Here is a 24,502-nt window from a genome sequence, read left to right as displayed (position 1 = left end):
AAATTGTTACGATCTGAGATTTGGAATTAAAAAGATAACTCAACTGAACCAATAACTCTGGGAAGGAAAGCAAATGGAATGAAAGTAAACTACGTGGCTTTTGCAGATGATCTTGCAATACTTTCAGAAAATTCGACAGAAGCGGTAACTCAAATAAATATTCAGGAAGGAATAATGAATAGAACTGGTCTCTGAATTTCAACTAAAGAAAATTAAATTTAAATAATTCATGGCAAACGTAAAAAATGCACCAAAATACACAGAAACACAAATAAGTAAAATAGAGTGAGTTAGTAAATTAAAATATTTTGGAGATACCATACGGCAAAAGTAAGTAGAAAAATCTGCAGTAGATTTAATAAAATGGATAAAGCGTATTATTTGATAAAAAATATCCACAACGATAACTACATGCATAGAAAAACAGAACTAAAACTGTATGCCACAGTGGTAAGACCACAATGCTTATATGCATGTGAATGCGTAACAATGAACTATAAGCTGTACACAAAGAATATGCTTGAAAGACAGATTATTAGAAAAATAATGGATGCAATACACACTGTAGATGGTTGGAAAATAAGAGTTCATGAGGAGACGGACGAAAATGCAAACAAAAACGACAATATCGTGAATTCCAAAATAAATAAATAAATAAATAAATAAAAATAAATAAATAAATAAATAAATAAATTAATTAATTTAAAAAAATTAAAAAATCGGAAGATTTTTCAAGACATAAGAAATAAGAACTCTGGATCAACAAAAAAGAGAAATGAAAAATCAGCATTAGTAGAAGATGAAGGAGTACAGGAAAAACGGTAAACAACAGAGTAACAAGTGTAACGGCAATTGTTCAGTGAATACGGCTGGTCTGTGCGAAAAGAAAATAAACCTTGCTTTACACTATGGTCAGCAAATGAACTGTTCACAAGCTACAATCATGCTCAACGCGAACCATAAAAGCGTATAAGGCACATACGAGACAGCAGAAAAGTACACGGACCAGTAAATTTAATGTTCGTTTACGCTCCTTCCGCGCTTTTATCTGTATTCTGCTTCCTGGAGTGCGATTATGAGTACGCTAACATGCATGCTAAAGCCAACGGCAAACGATCCTTGTTATCCTTTCCATACTGTAGGTCTACTCGTGCCTGCAACACATCATTTATCACCGACACTTTCTCTTCAGTTAAAAAGATGGGGTGGTCCGTAATGTAATTTTTAATTTAGCTTGCCATCATCTTTCGGCTGACATTAATTTTCAACTAATGCATGAATCACTGCAACATTTTCGTTGATTTGTTTTGCAGGACTACTCCGAAACAGCGAAATTTGACCTAATCGGAGAGGCTCCATTGCAACTACGCCTCAACATGTAATGAAGCATCAGCACGTATACTGAGGTGATAAAATTCATGGGACACCACCTAATATTGTGTCGGACCACGTTTTGCGCAACGTAGTGCAGTTACTCGGCGTGTCATGGACTCAACAAGTGGTTGCAACTCCCCTGCAGAAATACTGAGCCATGCTGCCTCTATAGCCATCCATAACTGCGAAAGTGTTGCCAGTGCAGGATTTTGTGCATGAACAGACCTCTCTATTATGTCCCATAAACGTTCGATGGGGCATTGTCATCCATAAAAATTCCATCGTTGTTTGAGAACATGAAGTCCATGGATGGCTGCAAATGGTCCCCAAGTAGCTGAACATAACTATTTCCAGTCAATCATCGGTCCAGTTGGACCAGAGGACCCAGACCATCCCTGTAAACATAGCTCACATCACTATGGAGCCACCACCAGCTTGCACAGTGCCTTGTTGACAACTTGGATCCATGGCTTCGTGGAGTCTGCGCTACACTCGAACCCTACCAACAGCTCTTACCAACTGAAATTGGGACACATCTGATAAGGCCACCGTTTTCCTGGCGCCTACGGTCAAACAGATGTGATCATGAGCCCAGGAGAGGCGTAGCAGTTGATGTCGTGCTGTTACAAAAGGTACCCGTGTCTGTCGTCTGCTGCTATAGTACATTAACGCCAAATTTTGGTGCACGACTTCATGAAACAATTCAGTAGACAGCATGCTTGGGCACCCAGTACAGTCACAAAAATACATAGATCCAGCATACTACCACTGCAGTCTCACAACGAGTGGAAATTTTTAACTATAAATGGAAGAAAAACTTTGCCACCAAATGTGACTTTACACTGCTCAAATGTCAACAAGATACAAGACACTATGTGCTACAGGCCCATAATGTTGACATTCCCGATACTTCTAAACAGTGGATAGTCCACCCTGTTGCTCTCTCACTATAATACATGTGAATTTCAAAGGTTTAGCAGCCAATAATGGTCTAAATCTAGTTGCGATACCAGTTCATTTTTGCCGCCTGAAACCTGAATATACAACTAACCTATGCTAATACGCATTACAAAAAATGAAACAATCACATTGATTTGCAATTATTGTTGTATTGTCAATGGTTGACATACAGGACAAAGTTACACAACGCAGCACATGAAAATTATTTTATATGGGCTGTCACCCTTTATAGTTTCAGTATAAATAAGTTGGAATATTTCAGCCAATACACAATTACAATATCTATAGAGTAAATCAGTAAAAAAATGAACTTCACTCATGGAATACATAAAAAAAGTAATGTGGGAAATTTCTTTAAAACTTTTAATTGAAAGATATACACAACATTCACATAAATTTCCATAAATTAGAAATAACTCTTAATTCTGAACCATCAGAGTCACTTCATAAACACAGTACTTGCTCTTTATGACCAGTTTGTGCTTTATTTATTTTTTATTACAATCCTAGATTCATCACATCCCATTTCATGTTTGCCTTTGTCATGACACAAGACGTGCACAAGTTTCAGATTGTCTAAAGTAAACAGCAGTATAAAAAAATACTCTGAATTTATCATGTATCCTTCTCGGGCTGCTATCTTTGCTGCCTTTAACATTCCAGGCACTATCTCTCGGCTGCGTTCAATTCTGCAGAAATTAAACAACAATGTTATAACTCTATTGAATGAACAGTCCACACAGCTCATCAAATAGCTAAAATGCCCACCTGTGATCAAGATTCCATGTTGAAAACATAATTCTTGATTCTCTGCTCTCATAAGGGTTAATAACATGACTATAGGAGCAACACGGTGAATAAAACAACCCTTGACATTGGAAGTCACCAAATGTTGTACAGAGACGAGTTGATTCAGCAGTTCTATCAAAGTAGCTTCCAAAGTACTGTCTTTGCTTCAAGTAATTTGTAAGACTTGTACAAGCATCAATTAATTTTGACCGTGCTACTTTATTTCTTTTATAAATTTCAGATTTCTGAATTGCAGTCTGAGTTTTGTAAAAGTAACCTCTAATTCGATCCTGAGAACGCTGAAATAAGAACTTCTCTTTTGTATCAGCATTTGTATCGATACCTGAAACATAAATTTGGTGTATCAGACGTGTGTCTGCAATTTTTCTGCTTATCATTGTTATACCTCTTATCTCTCTATATGAAAGAAAGATCACAGGGAGAAGAAATGAACCTTCTCAGAGACCAAAAACCATCAGAAAAGAGAACGGAAAAGAAATATAGAAATAAAGACAGAAAGACAAAAGGAAAGAAAGATTAGGTCTGTTATACTCGTCTCAGGTTTTCAGTTGGATCTCCAAGTCAAGCTGTCAGAGTGCCAACTTGACTTGAAGATCCGGCTGCAAACCTAACAAGGACATCACAAGTCATTTAGCCAGGAAAGCTTATGAAGCCAAGATTAGGGTTTAACCTACCACAGATGATGTGATCATTTGAGAAAGAGCACAAACTTGTACAGGACAAGAATGAGGAAGAATATTGACCATAGTATTTCCAAAGGAACCATCTACACAATTCCCGTTACAGATTTAGGGGAACACAGATGTTCAATACCACTTTTAAACAGGAGTGTAACAACATTGTAGTGGATGTTTACAGTGATTCTTTTTCAAAAATGGCTTGCATATGTACAAAAAGTGAAGCCAAAAGCTACCAGAAGGGTGTAATTTCACTTTCAATGTCTTGCTAACACCCATTATAACTATACCTGATATGTGTGTGAATATCATGATCTGTTAAGATAATGGTAGTCATCTCCTTCTGTTTGTCTATGTCTGACCATTTGCTGAGCATTGTTTATTGGATATGGGTATCCTATCAAATCCACATTGTCAGGTGGAACTGGGAGTTACTAAGAGAGCTTTTCAGCCATAGCACTGGAAACACCTAATTGGAATAGCAAAGTTGTACACTGAACGGAGATTGCAGGGAATTGCTTCAAATACCATATACAGTACAGGTACACTTAATACTAAAAATGTAATGGAGAAACAATAATTCTTCTCTACAAATGTTCCACAGAACTCTTAGGAAATTTACAAGTACTGGGTTGAAAACACTGCAGCATCTTCATCACAGCATATGCCTTGCTTCATGTAACACTAGACTGTTCCTCACTCTAATAAGAGGTGATAATAGCAGTTTTTCATTGAGAATGAATTTCAGAAAATTAGGAGGGTTGTCACATGTATAAAAACAAATAAGTTTTGAAAAGTTAGAAAAGTAAATTTAACAGGGCTCAGCACATATTAGCACTTACTTGTGAGCTGATTGAAAAACGGAGTATTCTGTAATCGGAAATTTTTGCAGTTTACTGGACATCACAATTCTATGTAATATCTATAATCTGTTTCATAAAAAAGAAGTTAATATTTTGTGGTGATTTCATTGTATAGTTTCTAACAGATTCTGAGAAGATAATTAAACTAGAAACAATATTTGGTTCACAGAATTTAGTTTCAATGCTTCATAGTGTGCAGATCAAGGAACCACCCTGACATAATCAGTCATAGCCAATAACGTTAAAAGCAATGAAATATATGCTTACTTGTTAGTGAATGGACTCTTGGATTGTAATGCTCAGATAGTTAACATAAATAACTTACACTACGGAGACATCACTATGGCAAAAGACAGCATAATTAATAACTCCAAGGCAAAAGATTTTTAAAAAAAGCTTAATAGAGGCAGACAGAGATTAAATTTATAGAAAAATAAAGGCCAATGTCAATTATAACACATTCCTTGATATGTCTGTTATGATATTAAAATAGCTTTCCAGGTAAAATAACTTGAAAATACATTAAAAAGTCATGTAAAAAGGGAACATTAATTCCTAGTGTGATACGGGTCTCTTTCGAAAAGAAGACTGAAGTGTTACTGTAGGAAGGAGAAATAAACACCTGGTTTATGTGCATATTACAAAAATTGCTCAAATTTATTAAAACATCTAGAAGCAAGCACATTATATAAGAAGTAATTAATTTGGACAACAGAAATAAAAGCATATTGTTAACAGTAGGAACAAATACCAGGACAACATGTTGCTCAATAAGGTGAATCTCTATTGATATGAACAGTAAGATTACAAACAATAATTCAGAGGCAGGAGGAATTTTTAACAATCAATTTTTACACATGAAAAAACGTTTAGCAGAAAACTCATGAAGGATTTTCCAAATGAAATAAATTTCTCAAATATAAAATCTCATATGGATTTGGTGGTATTTACAACAGAGTACCGTAATGTATAGTTGTTACTTAATTAGTAACATCCTCTATGAAACATGTAAAGCATCTCAAATGATGGATTTTTCACCATATATTGTATATACACATGCCTCATCAAAAGTTGGGATATCATAGAGTTTATTACAATGACTTCTTACAGTAAACTCATTGAAGTTTGTACAAAGATAAACATAAATCCTTCTGAAAACAAGAATGATTCGACTTCACATCTGCAGGGCCTTCTCTTGAAGGTATTGGGGACCAGTAAAATTGTCGTAGGTGGGAATCAGAGGGGTCTGCCATCCCAGCATTACTGCCACCCAGAACATTACATTTACACCAGAAAACGGATGGATTTTCTGAATGTAACTGCTTCCTGGTGCTGCCTAGTGCTTCTCCAAACCCTAACATGTCTAGTGTCCATTTGCAAGCCATTCCTGGTCTTGTCAGCAAACATGAAATTACTCTTTTCTGCACTGAAATGGTCCATTGTTGATGCAAGAGCCCAGGTCTTTCGACTGAATTGGTTCCTCTGGTTCAGTGCAAAACATCTCATTGGTCTTCTGGAAAGAAGACCACCCTGATGCCATCTTCTACACACTGTTTGGTCTGGCAGCTGATTTTGGATGCCTGTGAGCCTACAGTTGGAGGAAACGATCCTGCATTGGTGTTGTCACATGAGGACGGCTACTGCAAACAATAGTGTTCACATTTCCCATCTCTCTGTACTTTCCCCCCAGCTTAGACACACCACTTTGAGTGAAATGTAACCAATTGGCAACATCTTGCTGTGTATGACCTGCTCAAAGTAAAGTCACTATCCTGACTATCAAAGTGTTATATGTCTCTACATGGCATGTTACTATGGTGCTGAAGACAAACTGAATGAAGCTGCTGTTCATACCGAACTGCTCATGGTGTGCCACTGTGGTAGTGGTATGTTAACATGACAGGGAAATGGCCACAAAGCATGCTGGCAGTAAACACTGTCCAATATGTGAGCTCTAACTGGATGCAGGTAACGCATGAAGTGCCTAGGTCAATGAGACCTCTAGTATTGCAGACTACATCTTATGATAGTATTCCAAACTTTTTTTAGCACTGTATTTAAAAATTGTATCATAAAACCACCCCATAATAAAGCTTTTTAGGAGAGACCTAAATTATTATTACCTTGTTTCACTGCAGACTTTTTAAGAAGTTATGTCTTATTAACTGCACTAAATGTGGCAGTGGCTGAATTTGAACTGCCCACCATGTTACATAGCAGTCAATCACATTGCAGAGTGTACAGTACTGCTCATAAAAGTAAATGACACTTGTAACTGTGAGTGCAATTGAGTAAGTTAGGCCTGACACTCATCATGAGCACAATTAAAAAAAAAAGCAAGCAAGGAAACCTGCTCCCTCTCATTCCTAGGATTTCAAACATGTGAAATGCTCTTGAAGCTGTGAGGTTGAATCAGTGGCGGAAAAGCAGCAAGAAATATCTGAAATCTCTACACTTAAAACAGTCACTTCGTATTTCAATGGTGTAGCTAGCAGATTGACAAGCAACTGTACAATAGCAGGATTCAAACTGAATCTCACTTTCATAAATAATATTTTGTTTTACTGCATTAATTTGTTTAACCTATGGATAACATGAAATCAACAGAACAAACACTTCAGGGTTCTTAACAAGATTTTTCAGCCCTCCAAAGGGCACTACATGCTGTTTCTTTACCACTTAATATCCTGTCCAAAGGCCTTCCACTTCAATGACTTTCTGCATCCCTGGATCCTGTGAGAAAGCAACTCTATTAGATGAGTAATAAATCTCTTGATTTCTGCCACCTCCTACCAGGCAACTATGGAAACATTCCAAAGGTCATCACAGATTATTGGCATGGTTCGTTTCATCTCCGTCTATATGTTTTCAATGGGGACTGAGGTCTGGCACAGGAGGAGGCCAGCTGAGAAGTAAAATCTCATTCTCATCTGGAAACCACTCCTGTACCATAGAGCTGATGTATGTATTTGAGACAAATCATATTGGAAACAGACTAATCCCTCAGGATGTAGCAAGTGCACAGATGGGATCCCAACATTCCCCATATTACGAGTATAATCATCTGCATCAAGACTACCATCTTTTCTGTGCTCTCAGCAACAGTACAAAGACATGTACACTTATTTTTTCTAATTTACAGAGTGAATCATAGTGTAAATCAGTACCCTGAGTGGATGCAATTCTTGGCATTTGGATTATCTCCACATGCCAAGAATTTTAATCAGTGATTCTGATATCTAACCAAGGAACAGAAATCTCTGTATCTCCAGTTATGTCAACAGCTGCTTCATAGGTTGAATTCAGCATCATCAGGGGTGATAGGATATAGCTGCACTATAATAACACACAAATAAAACAGTGAGAAAACGGTATGCACTTCAGCCTACTTTGCACAACAACACTGGGTTGCACCACTTGTTGCATGAAAAGAGTTTCATGTAAATGGTTTTGTACATCTCTGTACACATGGCAACACCAATATGAACTTCATTTTGTGATGCTGTACTCATAGGTAAAATGAAAGTTCTGGCAGCTGTATGGGTTGTGGAAGAGTTCATGCTTGTTTGCATGAAACTGCTGTCTAAGACAAAAGGTTAAAAAAAAAGTTTGGATTCATGGCTGGATAAAGAAAAGACATCAGCTCTGTTGCTCAGTGAACTTGCTGAAAGGAATTGTACTTAAAAACCCTAGACGTTATTTTAATCATCTAGACTACAATTTGTGAATGGGAAGCACTACTGTGTTGTGTTAAATAAATGAATATTGAACAGATAATTCAGCTTTCCAGATTTCTGTAGCCTCTCCTCTTGTCAACTATTTTCCTTAAAAAAGAACTAGCCAACTTGAACCACAGCATTTTAGTCTTAAGATGAGGGCTGTTCCACAACCAAATGTTTTGCTCCCTGTAATTTTTTTTAAAAGTCATTTATATAGGTACTCCTAACTGAACAAACTTTGCTCTGCAGCTCAGATACTGCCAACCCATACATGTTCAGGTCATGCATGATAGCCTCAAGTGCAGCAGCACATCACTGCAGGTACTCCTAACTGAACAAACTTTGCTCTGCAGCTCAGATACTGCCAACCCATACATGTTCAGGTCATGCATGATAGCCTCAAGTGCAGCAGCACATCACTGCATGTTTCTGTAGTCAACTCCACCCAACTCCCACCAACACCCACACATAGCACAGCCACCCAAAAGGTGAACAATTTCCTCATCACCACTTCATATTTCAGTTTGTTTATACTTTATCGACAAACCTAACACCAAGACTTGTGCAACTACTGTCACCAATGCCGGAACAAGCCAGAAGTGTTTAGTTTCACCAACAAGTTGCACAAACATGAGCATGAGTTGTGGTTCGTAGCACAGTCGGTTGCAACTTAGTGTTGCTGTAAAAACTAGGCTTTACTTTGTTGCAAATGGACACATTTAGGCAATGCCAATGTAAGACAAAACAATAACAAAGTTTTGCGGTGGGGTATATATTCCAAATCTTTCTGAAACAATTCAGTAGAAATAACAAAAACCACACCCATGTTGGCTATTGTTCCATAGTGACACCCAACCAACCTCATAAGGTGATAAAATTATTAGCATTTCACAAGAAGTCTTGAACATACACACAGCTATTTCCATAAGCAAAAGAAACCAACTGCAGACTCTGTTTCAGTTCGTTCAAAGTACCTGTGTTCACCCAAAGGTGATTAGAGATGATGCAGTACAGCATAGAGCATGAAGGAAAGTTGTTTACAAAGATATAAATGTCCAAACACACAGAAAAGTATCAGACATATGACTGTTAGGATGTGTAAAGGACAGACTTGTGTGTCTTATGCATCCTGACTTCTTAATTGTGATGCCAGCATATTTATGTTGTCCAGATGTAATGAAATGATAACATGGTATTGATGGTTGGGAGTCCACACCTGGAGAAAATTTGGCCGAAGAGTTGCAAATCTTTTCAGTTTATGCCTGCGTGCTGATGATATGACGCAATGATGAGGACAACACAGGAGCTAGTCCCCGAGTGGAGAAAATCTCTGACTTGGCTGAGCATCAAACCCAGGCCCACTGCATGGCAATCAGACACGCTGACTATTCAGCTAAGGAGGCAGACTATGCTGCTCAATAAACCAAAGACTGTCCCCCACCTAAATCACCTTTAAAAAGTGGCCCCTGTCAGCCTGGAACACAGCATCGCTGCTCCACCACACTTAGAAGGCAACTAATCAATTCCACTCCCATTTTACTATATTCACTTTGTATGAAATTGATGAAATTCTTCACTAAAGATTAGTTTCGCACCTGCCTCCAGATGTACAAAAACTGCGGATATGGAAGCTTTCAAGACTCATTCCAAAATTTTAAAAGGAAAAACAAATGCATTCTTACTAATTAACTATTTACTCAAGGCAGAAGCCATGCCTGATTACAGTATGGTTAGGAGGGTAAATATGTAGTTTGATCAGTTGTGTAGGGCGGCCACTCTGTCAGACATTGGATTGGTTCCTGACAAGGCTATTGAAAGGGGGGATTTCACAAGGCATGGTCTACACCTCAATAGAAAAGGGAAGGGTAAACTGGCAGGGTTGTTAGCGAAATCCATAAGGGGGGACACTAGTACTCATGGATGTAACTCTTTTTTAGACCAATATCAGTGTCCAATGAGAAGTTCAGGCAGGCAGGTGCTAAAGAGGTCCAAAACTCACAAATTCTCACAACAGGAAAGTTAATAATAATGTTACCATATTTAACCAAAATATTAGTGGATTAAAGAATAAAGTAGTTTCTTACAAAGTAAAATAATGTTACCATATATTACCACAATAATGTTACCATATATCACCAAAATATTCCGGGATTGAAGAATAAAGTAGATGAGCTCCTGGTTTGTTTAGATGACATTGAATCTGATAATGTAATAGATATACTGTGCCTGTCTGAGCATCACATTGTGTCTGATATGGAAAAGGTAAATATCAGTGGTTATAAACTATCTGCACATATGAGTAGAGAGAATAAGGTGAGAGGAGGAGTTGCCATATATGCCAAAAGTTATCACTGTGTAGAAAGCTTGGATACAAAAAAGTTTTGTCTAGAGAAACATACAGAAGCATGTGCCGGTCAACTTAAACTGAAGGAGGGCTCTTTTATAATTGTAACAGTATATAGGTCCCCTTCAGGAAACTTTCATTTATTCCTGGAAAACTTGGATGCCTTGTGCTATCTGTCAGATAGAGGAAAGCAAATTATTATTTGTGGGGACTTCAATGCTGATTCACTGGAAGAATGTAATAGGAAGAATGACCTGGAAGTCTTGCTCGGTTCTTTCAATTGGACATCTGTCATTAATTTTCCTACTCGGGTAGTAAAGGACAGCAGCACATTGATAGATAACACTTTTATAGACCAAGATAGGTTTAAAAACATAAATTCTTGTCCTGTTGAGAATGGGCTTTCTGATCATGATGCTCAGCTAGTTACAGTATAAGACATAGCTCCATTCAATAATTCAAAACTACCCTCCAAAGTTGTGCAGTCAATTAATGACTCAACAATTAAAAATTTAAGAGAAAATCTTCAGCAGTTAGATTGGGACGAGTTGAACAAGGAACCGGATGCTAATTTAAAATATAACTTATTTCATGATACACTTGTAAGAGAATTTGAAAACTGTTTCCCCAAGAAAGTAGTTAAATCTAATTATAAGAAACCATGCAAAAAACCTTGGCTTACTAAAGGAATAAAAATATCTTGTAACCACAAAAGGGAACTGTGTCTAACAAAAAGAAAGAGTAATGACCCAGAAACAGCCAAATATTATAAAAACTACTGTGCTACATTAAGAAAGGTTATTAAAATGTTCAGAAGCATGTGCATCATGTCTGAGATTAATACCTCTGATAACAAAATCAAAATAATTTGGAATATTATTACAAGGGAGACAGGGCAACCAAGAGTACAGGATGATGGCATCACCATCAAAGCGAATGGAAACTTGATAAACAACAAGCCGGAAGTTGAAAACATTTTGAATAATCATTTTTTAAATGTTGTAGAGAAAATAGGATCTAAATGTTCATTAGAAGAAGCAAGGCTGTTAATGGAAGAGGCCTTACCCACACCATTTGATACAATTGAAATTCCACCCACCTCTCCTTCTGAAATTAGGAAGGTGATAAACTCTCTCAAGGAAAAAAGCTCACATGGAATTCATGGCATTTCCAGTAGGATAATAAAAGCTTGTTCCCAAGAAATAAGTGGGATTCTTCGCCACATATGTAATAGCTCTCTGAAGCAGAGCATTTTCCCAGATAGACTGAGGTATGCCATTGTCAAACCACTGCATAAAAAAGGGGATATGTCTGATGTCAACAACTACTGCCCAATCTCTTTTCTGACTGCCTTATCCAAAATTCTTGAAAAAGTAATGTATTGTAGAGTAGCTTCACACCTTTGTAAAAATAAAGTTTTAACAAAATATCAATTTGGTTTCCAGAAGGGTTTTTCAACAGAAAATGCTATATATACTTTCACTAATGAAATATTAAATGCTCCGAGTAACCGGAAGTCACCCGTTGGGATTTTTTGTGATCTATCAAAGGCTTTTGATTGTGTAAATCATGGAATACTTCTAGATAAGCTCAAGTACTGTGGTATGAATGGGACAGTTCTCAAATGGTTTAAATCATACCTAATTGGAAGAGTGCAGAAAGTTGAAGTAAGCAGATCACAAAATATGCAAAAAACTGGTGATTTCTCAAACTGGGGACAATCAAGAATGGGGTGCTGCAAGGTTCAGTCTTGGGTCCTCTGCTGTTCTTAATATATATTAATGACTCACCATTCTATATTCACGAAGATGCAAAGCTGGTACTTTTTGCCGATAATACAAGTATAGCTATCACACCCAACAGACAAGAATTAACTGGTGAAATTGTAAATGATGTTTTTCAGGAAATCATTAAGTCGTTCTCTGCAAATGGGCTCTCATTAAACTTTGACAAAACACAGTATATACAGTTCCACACAGTAAATGGAATGACACCATCAATAAATATAGACTTCGATCAGAAATCGGTAGCTAAGGTAGAATATTCAGAATTTCTAGGTGTATGCATTGATGAGGGGTTGAACTGGAAAAAACACACTGAGGATCTGCAGAAACGTTTGAGTTCAGCGACTTATGCTACTAGGGTCATTGCAAATTTTGGCGATATACATCTGAGTAAATTAGCCTACCACACCTATTTTCATTTCTGCTTTCGTATGGCATCATATTCTGGGGTAACTCATCATTGAGTAAAACAGTGTTCATTGCACAAAAGCGTGTAATCAGAATAATTGCTGGAGCTCATCCAAGATCATCCTGCAGACACTTATTTAAAGAACTAGAAATCTTCACAGTAGCCTCACGATATATTTGTTCACTTATGAAATTTGTTATTAACAATCCGAACGAATTCAAAAGTAATAGCAGTGTACATGGCAACAACACTAGGAGAAAGGATGATATTCATTAGTCAAGGTTAAATCTAACTTTGGCTCAGAAGGGGGTAAATTATGGTGCCACAAAAGTCTTTGGTCACTTACCTAATAGCATCAAAAGTCTGACACATAGCCATATAGCATTTAAAAGGAAATTAAAAGAATTTCTTAATGGCAACTCCTTCTACACATTAGATGAATTTTTGGATGTAGTAAGTAGATAATTTCCCCAACCCCCACAAAAAAATTAAAAATATTAAGTGTCATGTAATATCTTGTATAGACACCTTTTATTAACCTGACACGACAGCAGATGTTTCACGTGGAGGCCCTTACACAGCCTCTGTTAATTCCCCATCTCTCTCCATGCAATTTCCACATTTTTGGAGCCCCGAAGAAAGATATTTGTGGCTGTTGATTTGCCGGATACAGTCATGGTTCCATAGGCAACCCCAACATTTTTCCATGAAGGCATTTACCATCTTGCCCCACAGTAGGATCAATGTATTAGCGATTGCAGTGATTACTTTTGAAATAATGAACAGTTCACTTACTATTTCTCCATCTGTATCATATTCATTTGACTGTCCATTGTATTTTAAATATAACATTTCATTTAGTAAAGCACATCAAGAAATCCATAACATAGACAACATTCCATTGCCACACCAGAGATGGCTCGAATTCAAAGATACAGTATCCACAGCAATAGATAGATTCATACCACATAAGTTAGTAAGAGACGGGACTGATCCACCATGGTACACAAAACACATCAGAACACTGTTGCAGAAGCAACGAAAAAAGCATGCCAAATTCAGAAGAACGGAAAATCCCAAAGACTGGCTAAGTTTCACGGAAGCTCGAAATTTAGTGCGGATGCCAAAGCGAGATGCTTTTAATAGTTTCCACAATGAAACACTGTCTCAAAATATAGAAGAAAACTCAAAGAGATTCTGGTCATATGTAAAGTACACCAGTGGCAAAAAACAGTCAATACCGTCACTGCGCAATAGCGATGGAAATGTTACCGATGATGGTGCCACTAAAACAGAGTTACTAAATACAGTTTTCTGTAATTCCTTCACGAAAGAAGATGAAGTAAATATTCCAGAATTCGAAACCAGAACAGCTGTTAGCATGAGTGACATAAAAGTAGATATCTTAGGTGTTGCGGCAGAACAACTCAAATCACTTAAGAAAGGCAAGTCTTCCGGTCCAGATGGTATACCAATCAGGTTCCCTTCAGAGTATACAGACACAATAGCGCCTTTCTTAGCAATCATATACAACCACTCACTTGACGAAAGGTGTGTTCCTAAAGACTGAAAAATAGCACAGGTCACACCAATATTCAAGACAGGAAATAGGAGTAACCCATTGAATTACAGACCCATATCACTGACCTCAATTTGCAGTAGGATTTTGGAGCATATACTGTACTCTAACATTATTAATCACATTGAAGAAAATGAATTATTGATACATAACCAACACGGATTCAGAAAATATCATTCTTGTGCAACAGTTAGCTCTTTATTCCCATGAAGTAATGAGTACTGTTGACAAGGGATCTCAGATCAATTCCATATTTCTAGATTTCCAGAAGGTTTTTTATACCATTCCTCATAAGTGACTATTAATCAAATTGCGTGCATATGGAGTATCCTCTCAGTTGTGTGACTGGATTCGTGATTTCCTCTCAGAGAGGTCACAGTTCATAGTGATAGACGGTAAATCATTGAGCAGAACAGAAGTGATATCTGGTGTCCCGCAATGTAGTGTCATAGGCCCTCTTCTGTTCCTGATTTACATAAATGATCTAGGTGATAATCTGAGCAGCCCCCTTAGATTGTTTGCAGATGACGCTGTAATTTACTGTCTAGTAAAATCATGAGATTATCAGTTCCAATTACAAAATGATCTAGAGAGAATTTCTGTATGGTGCAAAAAGTGGCAATTGGACTAAACAAAAAAAAGTGTGAGGTCATCCACATGGGTACTGAAAGAAATCCGAAAAATTTTGGGTATACGATAAATCGCACAAATCTAATGGCTGTCAATTTGACTAAATACCTAGGAATTACAGTTACAAGCAACTTAAATTGGAAAGACCACATAGATAATATTGTGGGGAAACCGAAAGAAAGACTGCGCTTTGTTGGCAGAACACTTACAAGATGTGACAAACTCACTAAAGAGACAGCCTACATTACACTTGTCTGTCCTCTGCTGGAATACTGCCTGTGCGGTATGGAATCCTTACCAAGTAGGATTGACGGAGGACATAGAGAAAGTGCAAAGAAGGGCAGCTCGTTTTGTGTTATCGTGCAACAGGGGTGAGAGCTTCACTAACATGATACACAAGTTGGGGTGGCAGTCACTGAAACAAAGGCGGTTTTCTTTGCGGCAAGATCTATTTACGAAATTTCAATCACCGACTTTCTCTTCCGAATGTGAAAATATTTTGTTGACACCCACCTACGTAGAGAGAAATGATCATCATAATAAAATAAGAGAAATAAGAGCTCGAACGGAAAGATTTTGGTGTTCCTTTTTCCCATGCGCCATTCGAGAGTGAAATGGTAGAGAAGTAGTATGAAAATGGTTCGATGAACCCTCTGCCAGGCACTTAAGTGTGAATTGCAGAGTAACCATGTAGATGTAGATGTAGATGTAGACCATATGTTAGTTGTTGGGGAATGGCTGAAGTTTAATACGTTTGGGAATGGTGATACCAATTCTTTTACAGTACAGAGATCCACATTTGCTTTGGGGTTGAAATGAAAATGTAAATACCTGTTTAGCAGAGGATCAGTCACACAATTCCCACTGAGCTTTGCCCACACTACTAGAAATGTGGATAACATATAACTGTGACAGTTTCTTAAATGTTGATGGCACTCATCAGATACTACAAAATTTAAACAATACTTTTTAAAAGTATTATTCTCTGACTGCCACCAATATACTATGATACATTAATTTTGCCATATTAATTATATAACATAGAGACAGAGGAACAATAATTCTGTCATATTTCGCATATTTCCACACTCTGATTTCCAATGGGGTAATATTCTGGGGAAATGCTTCAAAAGGGGGAAAAGTTTTTTAAAATACAAAACCAAGTTGTGAGGTTGATCTGTGGTGTTCCAAATCAGACACCCTGTAGGCACCTATTCAAGACACTTGGGATACTGACACTCACAAGTCAGTACACTCTACTTATTGATGATATTTGTAAACAACGACAAAAAAACTTTTCCAAGCGAACTATGGTATTTACAATAAGAACATACGACAGAAGCAAAGCTTTTACAAAGACTCAGTTACTCTCAAGGAGTTATCCAGGCTGAAATAACAATTTACAATAAGCTCACAGTGAATATAAAAAATTATATAGACAACCCTCATGTATTCAAGAAAAAAGTGAAACAATCCCTTATAAACAATACTGTAAATAATTTAAATGAATTTATAGATCTATAACATTTGTAAAAGATGTATTATATTGTAAATGATGTAATTTGTATGCCAATGTACATAATATTGTGTATCTCATATGTATATTGTTGGCAATACTGTTGTTTCTTTTTTGCACCTTGAATGCAATACTGTGTAGTGGTGGTGGTTAGTGTTTAACGTCCCGTCGACAACGAGGTCATTAGAGCAAGCTCGGGTTAGGGAAGGATTGGCAAGGAAATCGGCCGTGCCCTTTCAAAGGAATCATCCCGGCATTTGCCTGAAACGATTTAGGGAAATCATGGAAAACCTAAATCAGGATGGCCGGAGACGGGATTGAACCGTCGTCCTCCCGAATGCGAGTCCAGTGTGCTAACCACTGCGCCACCTCGCTCGGTGCAATACTGTGTAGCTTGTATTTATATTGTTTAGGGTGTTGCTTGTTTTTCTTCTCTTTTTGCCCATATAATATTGTATTCATTGACTTGTCCTACATTAGAGTACAATCTTTATACAAAAATGTAATTTTAGAAGACTAAATAAAAATGAATCAATAAATGGTATTCTTCAAAGATTAGCTCTGTTCAAAAATGTTTTCAGATCCTGATCAAACGATGTCAAAGCAGCAAATTCAAATGAACATTTAGTCTCCTGCAGCATACTCTTTATTAACATCTGAAGCACTGGTTCATTTGAAACAACATTTGGGAAATGATTTTCATACTATCTTCTATTAAGAAGGGTACTGAAATTCTTTTTCCTCCTTTTGGTATTTAATATTGGTAATATATCCACATTGACATGAAATACCAAACTACTTTTTTAATAACAAATTATCAGTTTTGAGGGCTCTTTTCAATTGCACTAATTTTTCCTATCTTCCCACCTGAGATTCTGAAAATACTTTATTTTTTCCATATTGCAGTAGCTTCGACATGAAGTAAAGTTCACCACTCTGTTCACCCTTATTGATTTGTCTAAAACTCATTTTAGCCAAGAAAAGATCTGATGCATCATTCCCAAGAAAAAATGCCTGTATGTGGGTTTCAAGCACCATGTATATGTTCTATTGTGCTTGTAATAATCTATCTAATGTAGTAAGTATCCAAAAAATAATTTACAAGCAGCAGTATTTTATGAAACATATTTATCTTCTGACTTTAAGATTTGGTGTATCTAATTATCACAAAGACTTTGGATTACAGTGAAACAAAGGATTTGACATTTCTGTACAATCTGTCTGCAATAACTACAACCAAATGACTTGTGAATTCAAATAAAAATCTTAATATTCTTTCATAAGCAGACAGTCACAATGCTGTTTATAACAAATTAATTTACGCTAGAAGAAATTAGCATTTCTTATTCACACAGGGAATTTGCCTCAGCAAAATAAACACCATTTGGTATACAGTTTGAAGCCAATTTGAAATGAAATTAATATGAAACACTCAACTCACCATATTTGACTAGGTAAGCATAAGAAGGAATAAGAAATTATAGAGTCAATCAGATACCCTGACATTCAGTTATTACCCACCTACGAACCAATCAGGGTCATCTTTTCGATGACTTTTCACCACTTTCTCCTTTCGTTCTTTTGCGGTCTGCATTTTTCTGGCTTTTTCAACAGCTGATGTCAGGACATGCATTTTTTCCTTAAGGTTTTCTGACAAGAACTGCTCAGCTAAGTCACCTACTTGCAATAACTCAATATTTACCATCTTCAATGCACTGTACAGTAGCTCTGCCCCTGTAACACAATGGTGGCACAAGTTATGATCTCTTTTTTCTATTAACCTATGAGACACATAGGAACTTAATATATAGAATCATTGGTTCTACGTCGATACGAATGTAAACTCACACTTTCTTGTGTATACAGTAGCAAATAAAATAAATTTCCCAAATTCAATTCAAACTAGTCTGAATGAATGTTATATGAATTTATGATGTCTGATTTTTTTCTGATTTAATTAGGTATTATTTGAATAAAATTAACAGGAATAATTATATATGTATGTATCAATTTTTTGGTAATTTAAATGAAAATTCCAGAATTGTAAACATGTTGCCACATTCCAGATGACAATATTAATTAGCAGAAATGGCTTTCTACAAGCAAGTATGATACATGTTCTTACTTTACCAGGAGGTCCTGGTCAGCACTACAAGTTTGCCACTGATCATACTGTCAATAATCATCAGATTGAAACTGTAACTATTTTGCTGGGATGAAATTTAGTACATTTATTATTTACAGTAATATAAAGCAAAAGTTAGAAGTATAACGTAATAAAAAATATTACATATCTAAAACTCATGGTATGATTAAGCCTCCATGTGTAGTAATTTTTGTTTTTAAATATTCCTTGCAGAATTATACTTCCACATCAAAAAATGATTATCATTAGTCAAACTATCATACGAGATTGTGCAGAAACCAGTCTCACATCCACTTTTTTCACCTCAGTGATATAGACAGCAGTACTGCAGGTACAACCACAACCAAAGAAATGAGAGAGAGAGAGAGAGAGAGAGAGAGAGAGTGGAGATACCGAACTAGTACACTGTCTGATCAAAAGTATCTGGACATCCCAATGTAATGTGGAATTTACCACTAGGTGGCACAAGAGGCAGACCTGCCAGTGTAAAAGGAGATGGTGAGTATTGTGATGTGATTGGAGAAGCAGTAACAGCAGAATGGGTCAGTCAGGAAGGCTCAGTGACTTTGAAAGTGGAGTACTCATTGGATGCCACCTGGGTAACAAATCCATCAGGGACATTTCAACTCTTCTACAGATGCCCAAGTCAACTGTTGGTGATGTGACTGTGAAGCGGAAATGTGAAGAAACAGACAAAACTAAACCAGAATGAGGCAGATCTCGCATGCTAACTGACTGGGGCTGTCAAGTATTGCAGAGGGTGGATGTAAAAGATCACATATCAGTTGAAGGAATTTCTTGAGAGTTTCAAAGTGCTATGAGCAGCCCAGCTAGCACAATGACTGTGTGTAGGGTATTAAAAAGAATGGAGTACAATGGTCCAGCAGCTCCACATAAGCCACACATATCTATAGTCAATGCTAAAGGGGCACTTGAGATGGTATAAAAAGTGATGCCACTGAACAGTCGACAACTGCAAAAAAGTGATTTGGAGTGATGAATCATTATGTAACCTGTGGTAGCCCGATGGAAGAGTTTGGGTTTGGTAAATTCCTGGAGAATGTTACCCATCATCATGCGTAGTGCTGTCAGTGAAGTGCAGAGAAGGTGGTGGTACAGTATGGGGGGAGGGGGGTTCAATTGTTAAGAGTATGGTTCCCTTAATGTGCTTAAGAAAATGCTAAGTGTGGAAGGATATTAACACATTTTACACAATTGTATACTGTTTACAGCAGTGGAACAGTTTGAACAACATGACCGTTTGTATAAGCATGACAGTGCATCCTGTCATAACACAGCATCTGTGAAGCAATAGATTGTGAACTGTTACAATACTGGAAAGGATTGACTTGCCCAGAGATCTGACATGAAACCAATGAAACACATTTTGGATGAGTTAGAACACCTATTTTGCCCCACACTATGGCATCCTACATCACTGCCTTCTCTGGTTTTGGCTCTTGTGAAAGAATAGGTTGCCACTCCTCCCCAGATATTCAGACATTCACTGAATATTTTCCCAGAACAGTTCAAGCACTCATAAAGGTGAAGGGTGGAAACATCCCATATTAATGCCCCCTAATAGGTGTCTGTATACTTTTGATCAGATAGTGTATACAGATTCTGTAGAGAGGCAGTAGCCATTCAGTAGTTGCAGGGACCATAGTCCATGTAATAGACTGATAAAGGCTTTAAAAATCATTAACATGGCCATGCCGTGTTGGTACAGCAGAACATCTGAAAGGAAAGGGAAACTACAATTATTACATTTCATGAGGACACACAGCTCTACTTTATGGCTTAATGGTGATAGCAACCCACTGTATTCATTGTGTTTCTGTAAGAGCATGTAAAAATTTAACAACACATAGAGGATGCTCCACTGAAGAATTAGAGGTAGGGAACCTGGGGTCAGAGAAGTCAGCCTGAGGAGATACAGTTAACTGCAAATACCATCACTGACACAATAAACATACCATTTGTACTGTATCTTACAAAATGTGCTGAAATTGATGGCCATCAACCTCAGTGCAAGCACGACATTGGCAAACAAGATCCTGACACACCCTGACAAATATCCCTGGTGTGTACAAATCCCATCACAGGTAGCTACAATTCTGGCAACTAATTCCATCTCCATATCCACGGGGGTCACATACACAAAGGAAATAATTAAGTGGATGTGGGTCAGGTAACCTTGCAAGCCATGGAATAGGACCTCCACTTCCAATCCAGCATCCAGGAAAAACAGCACTGAGATGACTGTGGACGTCCACACTGAAGTGACGTGGTACACCATCATGTTATATCCACATACTCTCACAAACAGTAAAGGGGACAATGTAAATACAGTATAACAGAGCCATCATATGGACAAATAAAGTAAACATAACCTGCAACATTACATCCCAGTAATCAGAGTCGTCGTCCTTCTTTCCTTGCAGGAAATAAAGAATGTACATGTAAGTAAACAGCACAGTACGTGTAAACTTGTATGCATGTTAGTTGTAAATAAGCTAGAAAACAATAATGCTAGACAAAGCAATAGGCAAATTTACTTCCATATCTCCTTAAGCTGGCTTTTCTGACCCCAGGTTCTCTAATTAAAATTGTTCAGTGGAGCATTCTCTATGTCCTGTTACTTTTTTGCATGTTCTTACAGAAACACTCTGTATAATATTATGGAGGTAAATAGTCCCTAGAAGTGTAAGTTGGGGGCACTAACTTCAAGCAAGAGATCCACAGTCATCAAGAATATGTTCTTGGGTTGATCACTGTTGTAATTGATGGTTAAGAGCTTCACAGTACTGAATCAGTTGGCACTTATGAGTTCTCTACCCTTGAACTCACCTTCACTAACAACTTCAACTGTGTCGAATGATGCTGACAAATCTTTCACCATGTAACAGTGCTAAAACCTTTCATTTCCATCGTAACACTCAAATAATGCTTACTACCTCATGACTCTCTCTCTCTCTCTCTCTCTCTCTCTCTCTCTGTGAGTGTGTGTGTGTGTGTGTGTGTGTGTCAAGTAACATGATAATGTTCTTGATGTTCCTGTCAATAAATATGAAATAAGAAATGTAGTTTGACACAATAATAAACACAATGAGAGAAGGAGTTAAAGAGAGAAATGTTGAAAGTGAAACAGAAAAGGAATCTAAGAAGAGGACCCACATAAGTTAATGGGCAGTTTCTTAGCATATCTATTTTTTACTCATACTGCTGTCTTACAATGGACAATACAAGTAGTCATAATTGTACAAGCGAAGAACAGAGCCACAAGCACAACTAAACATAATAAAGACAGATGTAGGAGTGTGCTAATTTAACAGACAACTACAACAAAAGAATTATGAGGATTTGACAGAAAAGGTAAAAGACATTTATATGACACTTCACATGCAAAGAGAAGTCCAACAGTTTGACACCTGAAATCCAGAGAAATTCTACACCTACGTCTACATCTACATGACTGCTCTGCAATTCATACTGAAGTGCCGAACAGAGGGTTCATCAAACCAATTTCACTCTAGTTCTCTTCTATTCCACTCTCAAACAGCACACAGGAAAAATGGACACTTAAATCTTCCTGTCGACCTATTGTTTTATTACAATGACTGTTTCTCCCTATGTAGGTGAGAGTCAACAAAATATTTTCATATTTTGAGGAGAATGTTGGTGACTGAAATTTCATGGAAAGATCTCACTACAATGGAAAACGCCTTTGTTTTAATGATTTCCACATCAATATGTGTATCATACCTGTGATCTCTCTCCCCTACATCATGATACAAAATGAACTGCCTCCTTTCAACTTTTTTGATGTTCTCCGTCAATCCTATCTGGCAAATATGCCATACCATACAGGAATAATCTAGCAGAGGAAGGGCAAACACCCTTAGTGAAGCTGAAAACAACACAAAAAGAGGACAGAATATAGATAAATATGGGATGGGAAGGAGGATAAGAAAGTAGAAATTTGAAAAAAGTAGGGCAGTACTGTAAATGAGGAAATAATAGAGAAGGAGAAAAGAGCATGAAGAAAGGAACAGAAGCACGGATCACACTGCAACAGGGGAGAATTGTGGAAGTTAGAATTGTATTTAATTACTGCTTTTTCATGCCGCCCTCCCCCACATTCTACTATCAGTGACCATCTTTAACCTCTCATCAGTGTCTCACTGACTTCTCAGGACTTTGGAGGTCTTGTCATTTGCAGGACACTGTGTGACTATATGAATGCCAGTCTCTCTGTCTCCCTTGCCAGGTATGACCTTGTTTTCCTTTTAGACCCTTAGCTCTAATACCTGCTCTCTCCTTCAATTTCTTTCACTGTCTTCTGGGGATGGACTAATTCCACAAATTAAAGATTTCTGTTTCTTTCTAAAACTGTTATTAAATCTTTAGAAGAAAAATGGAAGTTCATTTTTTTTTTAACTTCTATAATAAATCACAGGTGAATCTACTCAGCACATAGATTACAACATATGGAAAGTAACAGATGCAGAATATATTACAGACCTGATCAAGGAGTGATCTACAGATCACAACAGTTGAAGACATACTTCAGAACCAAGATCACCTTAAATATTTTTTTTTAATTGATGACCAGTTTCAACAGCATTTTGCTGTCATCTTTGGATCTGCAATACAATGCAATGCAATCCAATACAACACACACACACACACACACACACACACACGCTGCATTTGTAAACATATTTTCTATGCCAGTAGATAAGTATAATGTTTTACATATTGTTAACATAACTCATCTTTTCCAAAATTATGCCAAATATTTTGACACTGTTGAAAAATTTAAATAATTCAGAAAGGCAAGCTCTACCGGGTGGTAAATCGCAACCAATCAGCATATCATTAACGAAAATAGTATTTACAAACATGTTGTCCTGCAACTTTCACCGATCACATGCGACCACACACATGCTTGTCTGAAGGTCTACTGAGTTGGGGATTGTGACAGAAAAACTACCTCTTATGTCCACTACATGGCAGCATGGTAATAGATGTTACTGTCTGCATTTAAATTAAATAATTACACAATTTGTTTATTAGAAATTTGTACAGTGATTAAAAACGCTCCACATCTAGAGTTAAAGAAAATTACACATGTTCCATAAAGATTGTACAGTAGTAATAGATTTCAATATACAAGTTTTCATAAAGGAGCAATATCATTATTTAAGTAATACACTGCTAAAAAATTTTATGCTGTTATGTACATCATATTTATCTAAAAGCAATCCAATAAAGTTTTTTAATTTTTTACATGTATTTGTCACTGCACATTGCAAGTTCTGTATAAATTTAAAAAAATTACTACTATAGTATAAGGCAGGCAAATTTTTATTCTCATGATTTCTTTGTTTTATTTCTAAAGCCTCTTGTTCTCGACAATTCACCCATTTTTGCATATGTTATTTAAGTGAGACATCATCATTTTTTATTATGCTACCTTGCATCACAAAATCACAAACCACTAAAGCAGTAACATCAGTGTACAATCACAACATCCTGCCATAACACTTCACTGACAATGAACAACCTCCAAGACTACTTGTCACGTAATACCTAGATGGCATCATACAGTATGTAAAAATTTTTTTCATAATATGATCTTACCATAGGATTTTACGTGAATCTCATGTTTTCTCGTTTATATATTGG

General features: G+C 37.0%; 1 protein-coding gene across 1 annotated transcript in view; it reads right to left on the bottom strand.

Annotated features, from left to right (window-relative positions):
- Positions 1-2,683: 2,683 nt before the first annotated feature.
- The window catches only part of LOC126249645 (DNA fragmentation factor subunit beta), a 143,864-nt gene continuing 122,045 nt past the window's right edge, over positions 2,684-24,502 (bottom strand). Inside the window, exons 4-6 of the mRNA XM_049951324.1 lie at positions 18,187-18,399; positions 3,103-3,466; positions 2,684-3,023 (exon numbers count right to left, since the gene is read on the bottom strand). Of these exons, the coding sequence (XP_049807281.1) occupies positions 2,819-3,023; positions 3,103-3,466; positions 18,187-18,399 (782 nt within the window). The 3' untranslated portion in view covers positions 2,684-2,818. The remainder of the gene's footprint in view (positions 3,024-3,102; positions 3,467-18,186; positions 18,400-24,502) is intronic.

The sequence above is a fragment of the Schistocerca nitens genome, chromosome 3 (genome assembly GCF_023898315.1).
Source record: "Schistocerca nitens isolate TAMUIC-IGC-003100 chromosome 3, iqSchNite1.1, whole genome shotgun sequence".
NCBI lineage: Eukaryota > Metazoa > Arthropoda > Insecta > Orthoptera > Acrididae > Schistocerca > Schistocerca nitens.
Note: the sequence above shows the minus strand (reverse complement) of the source record. Positions and strands in the feature narration are given on the sequence as shown.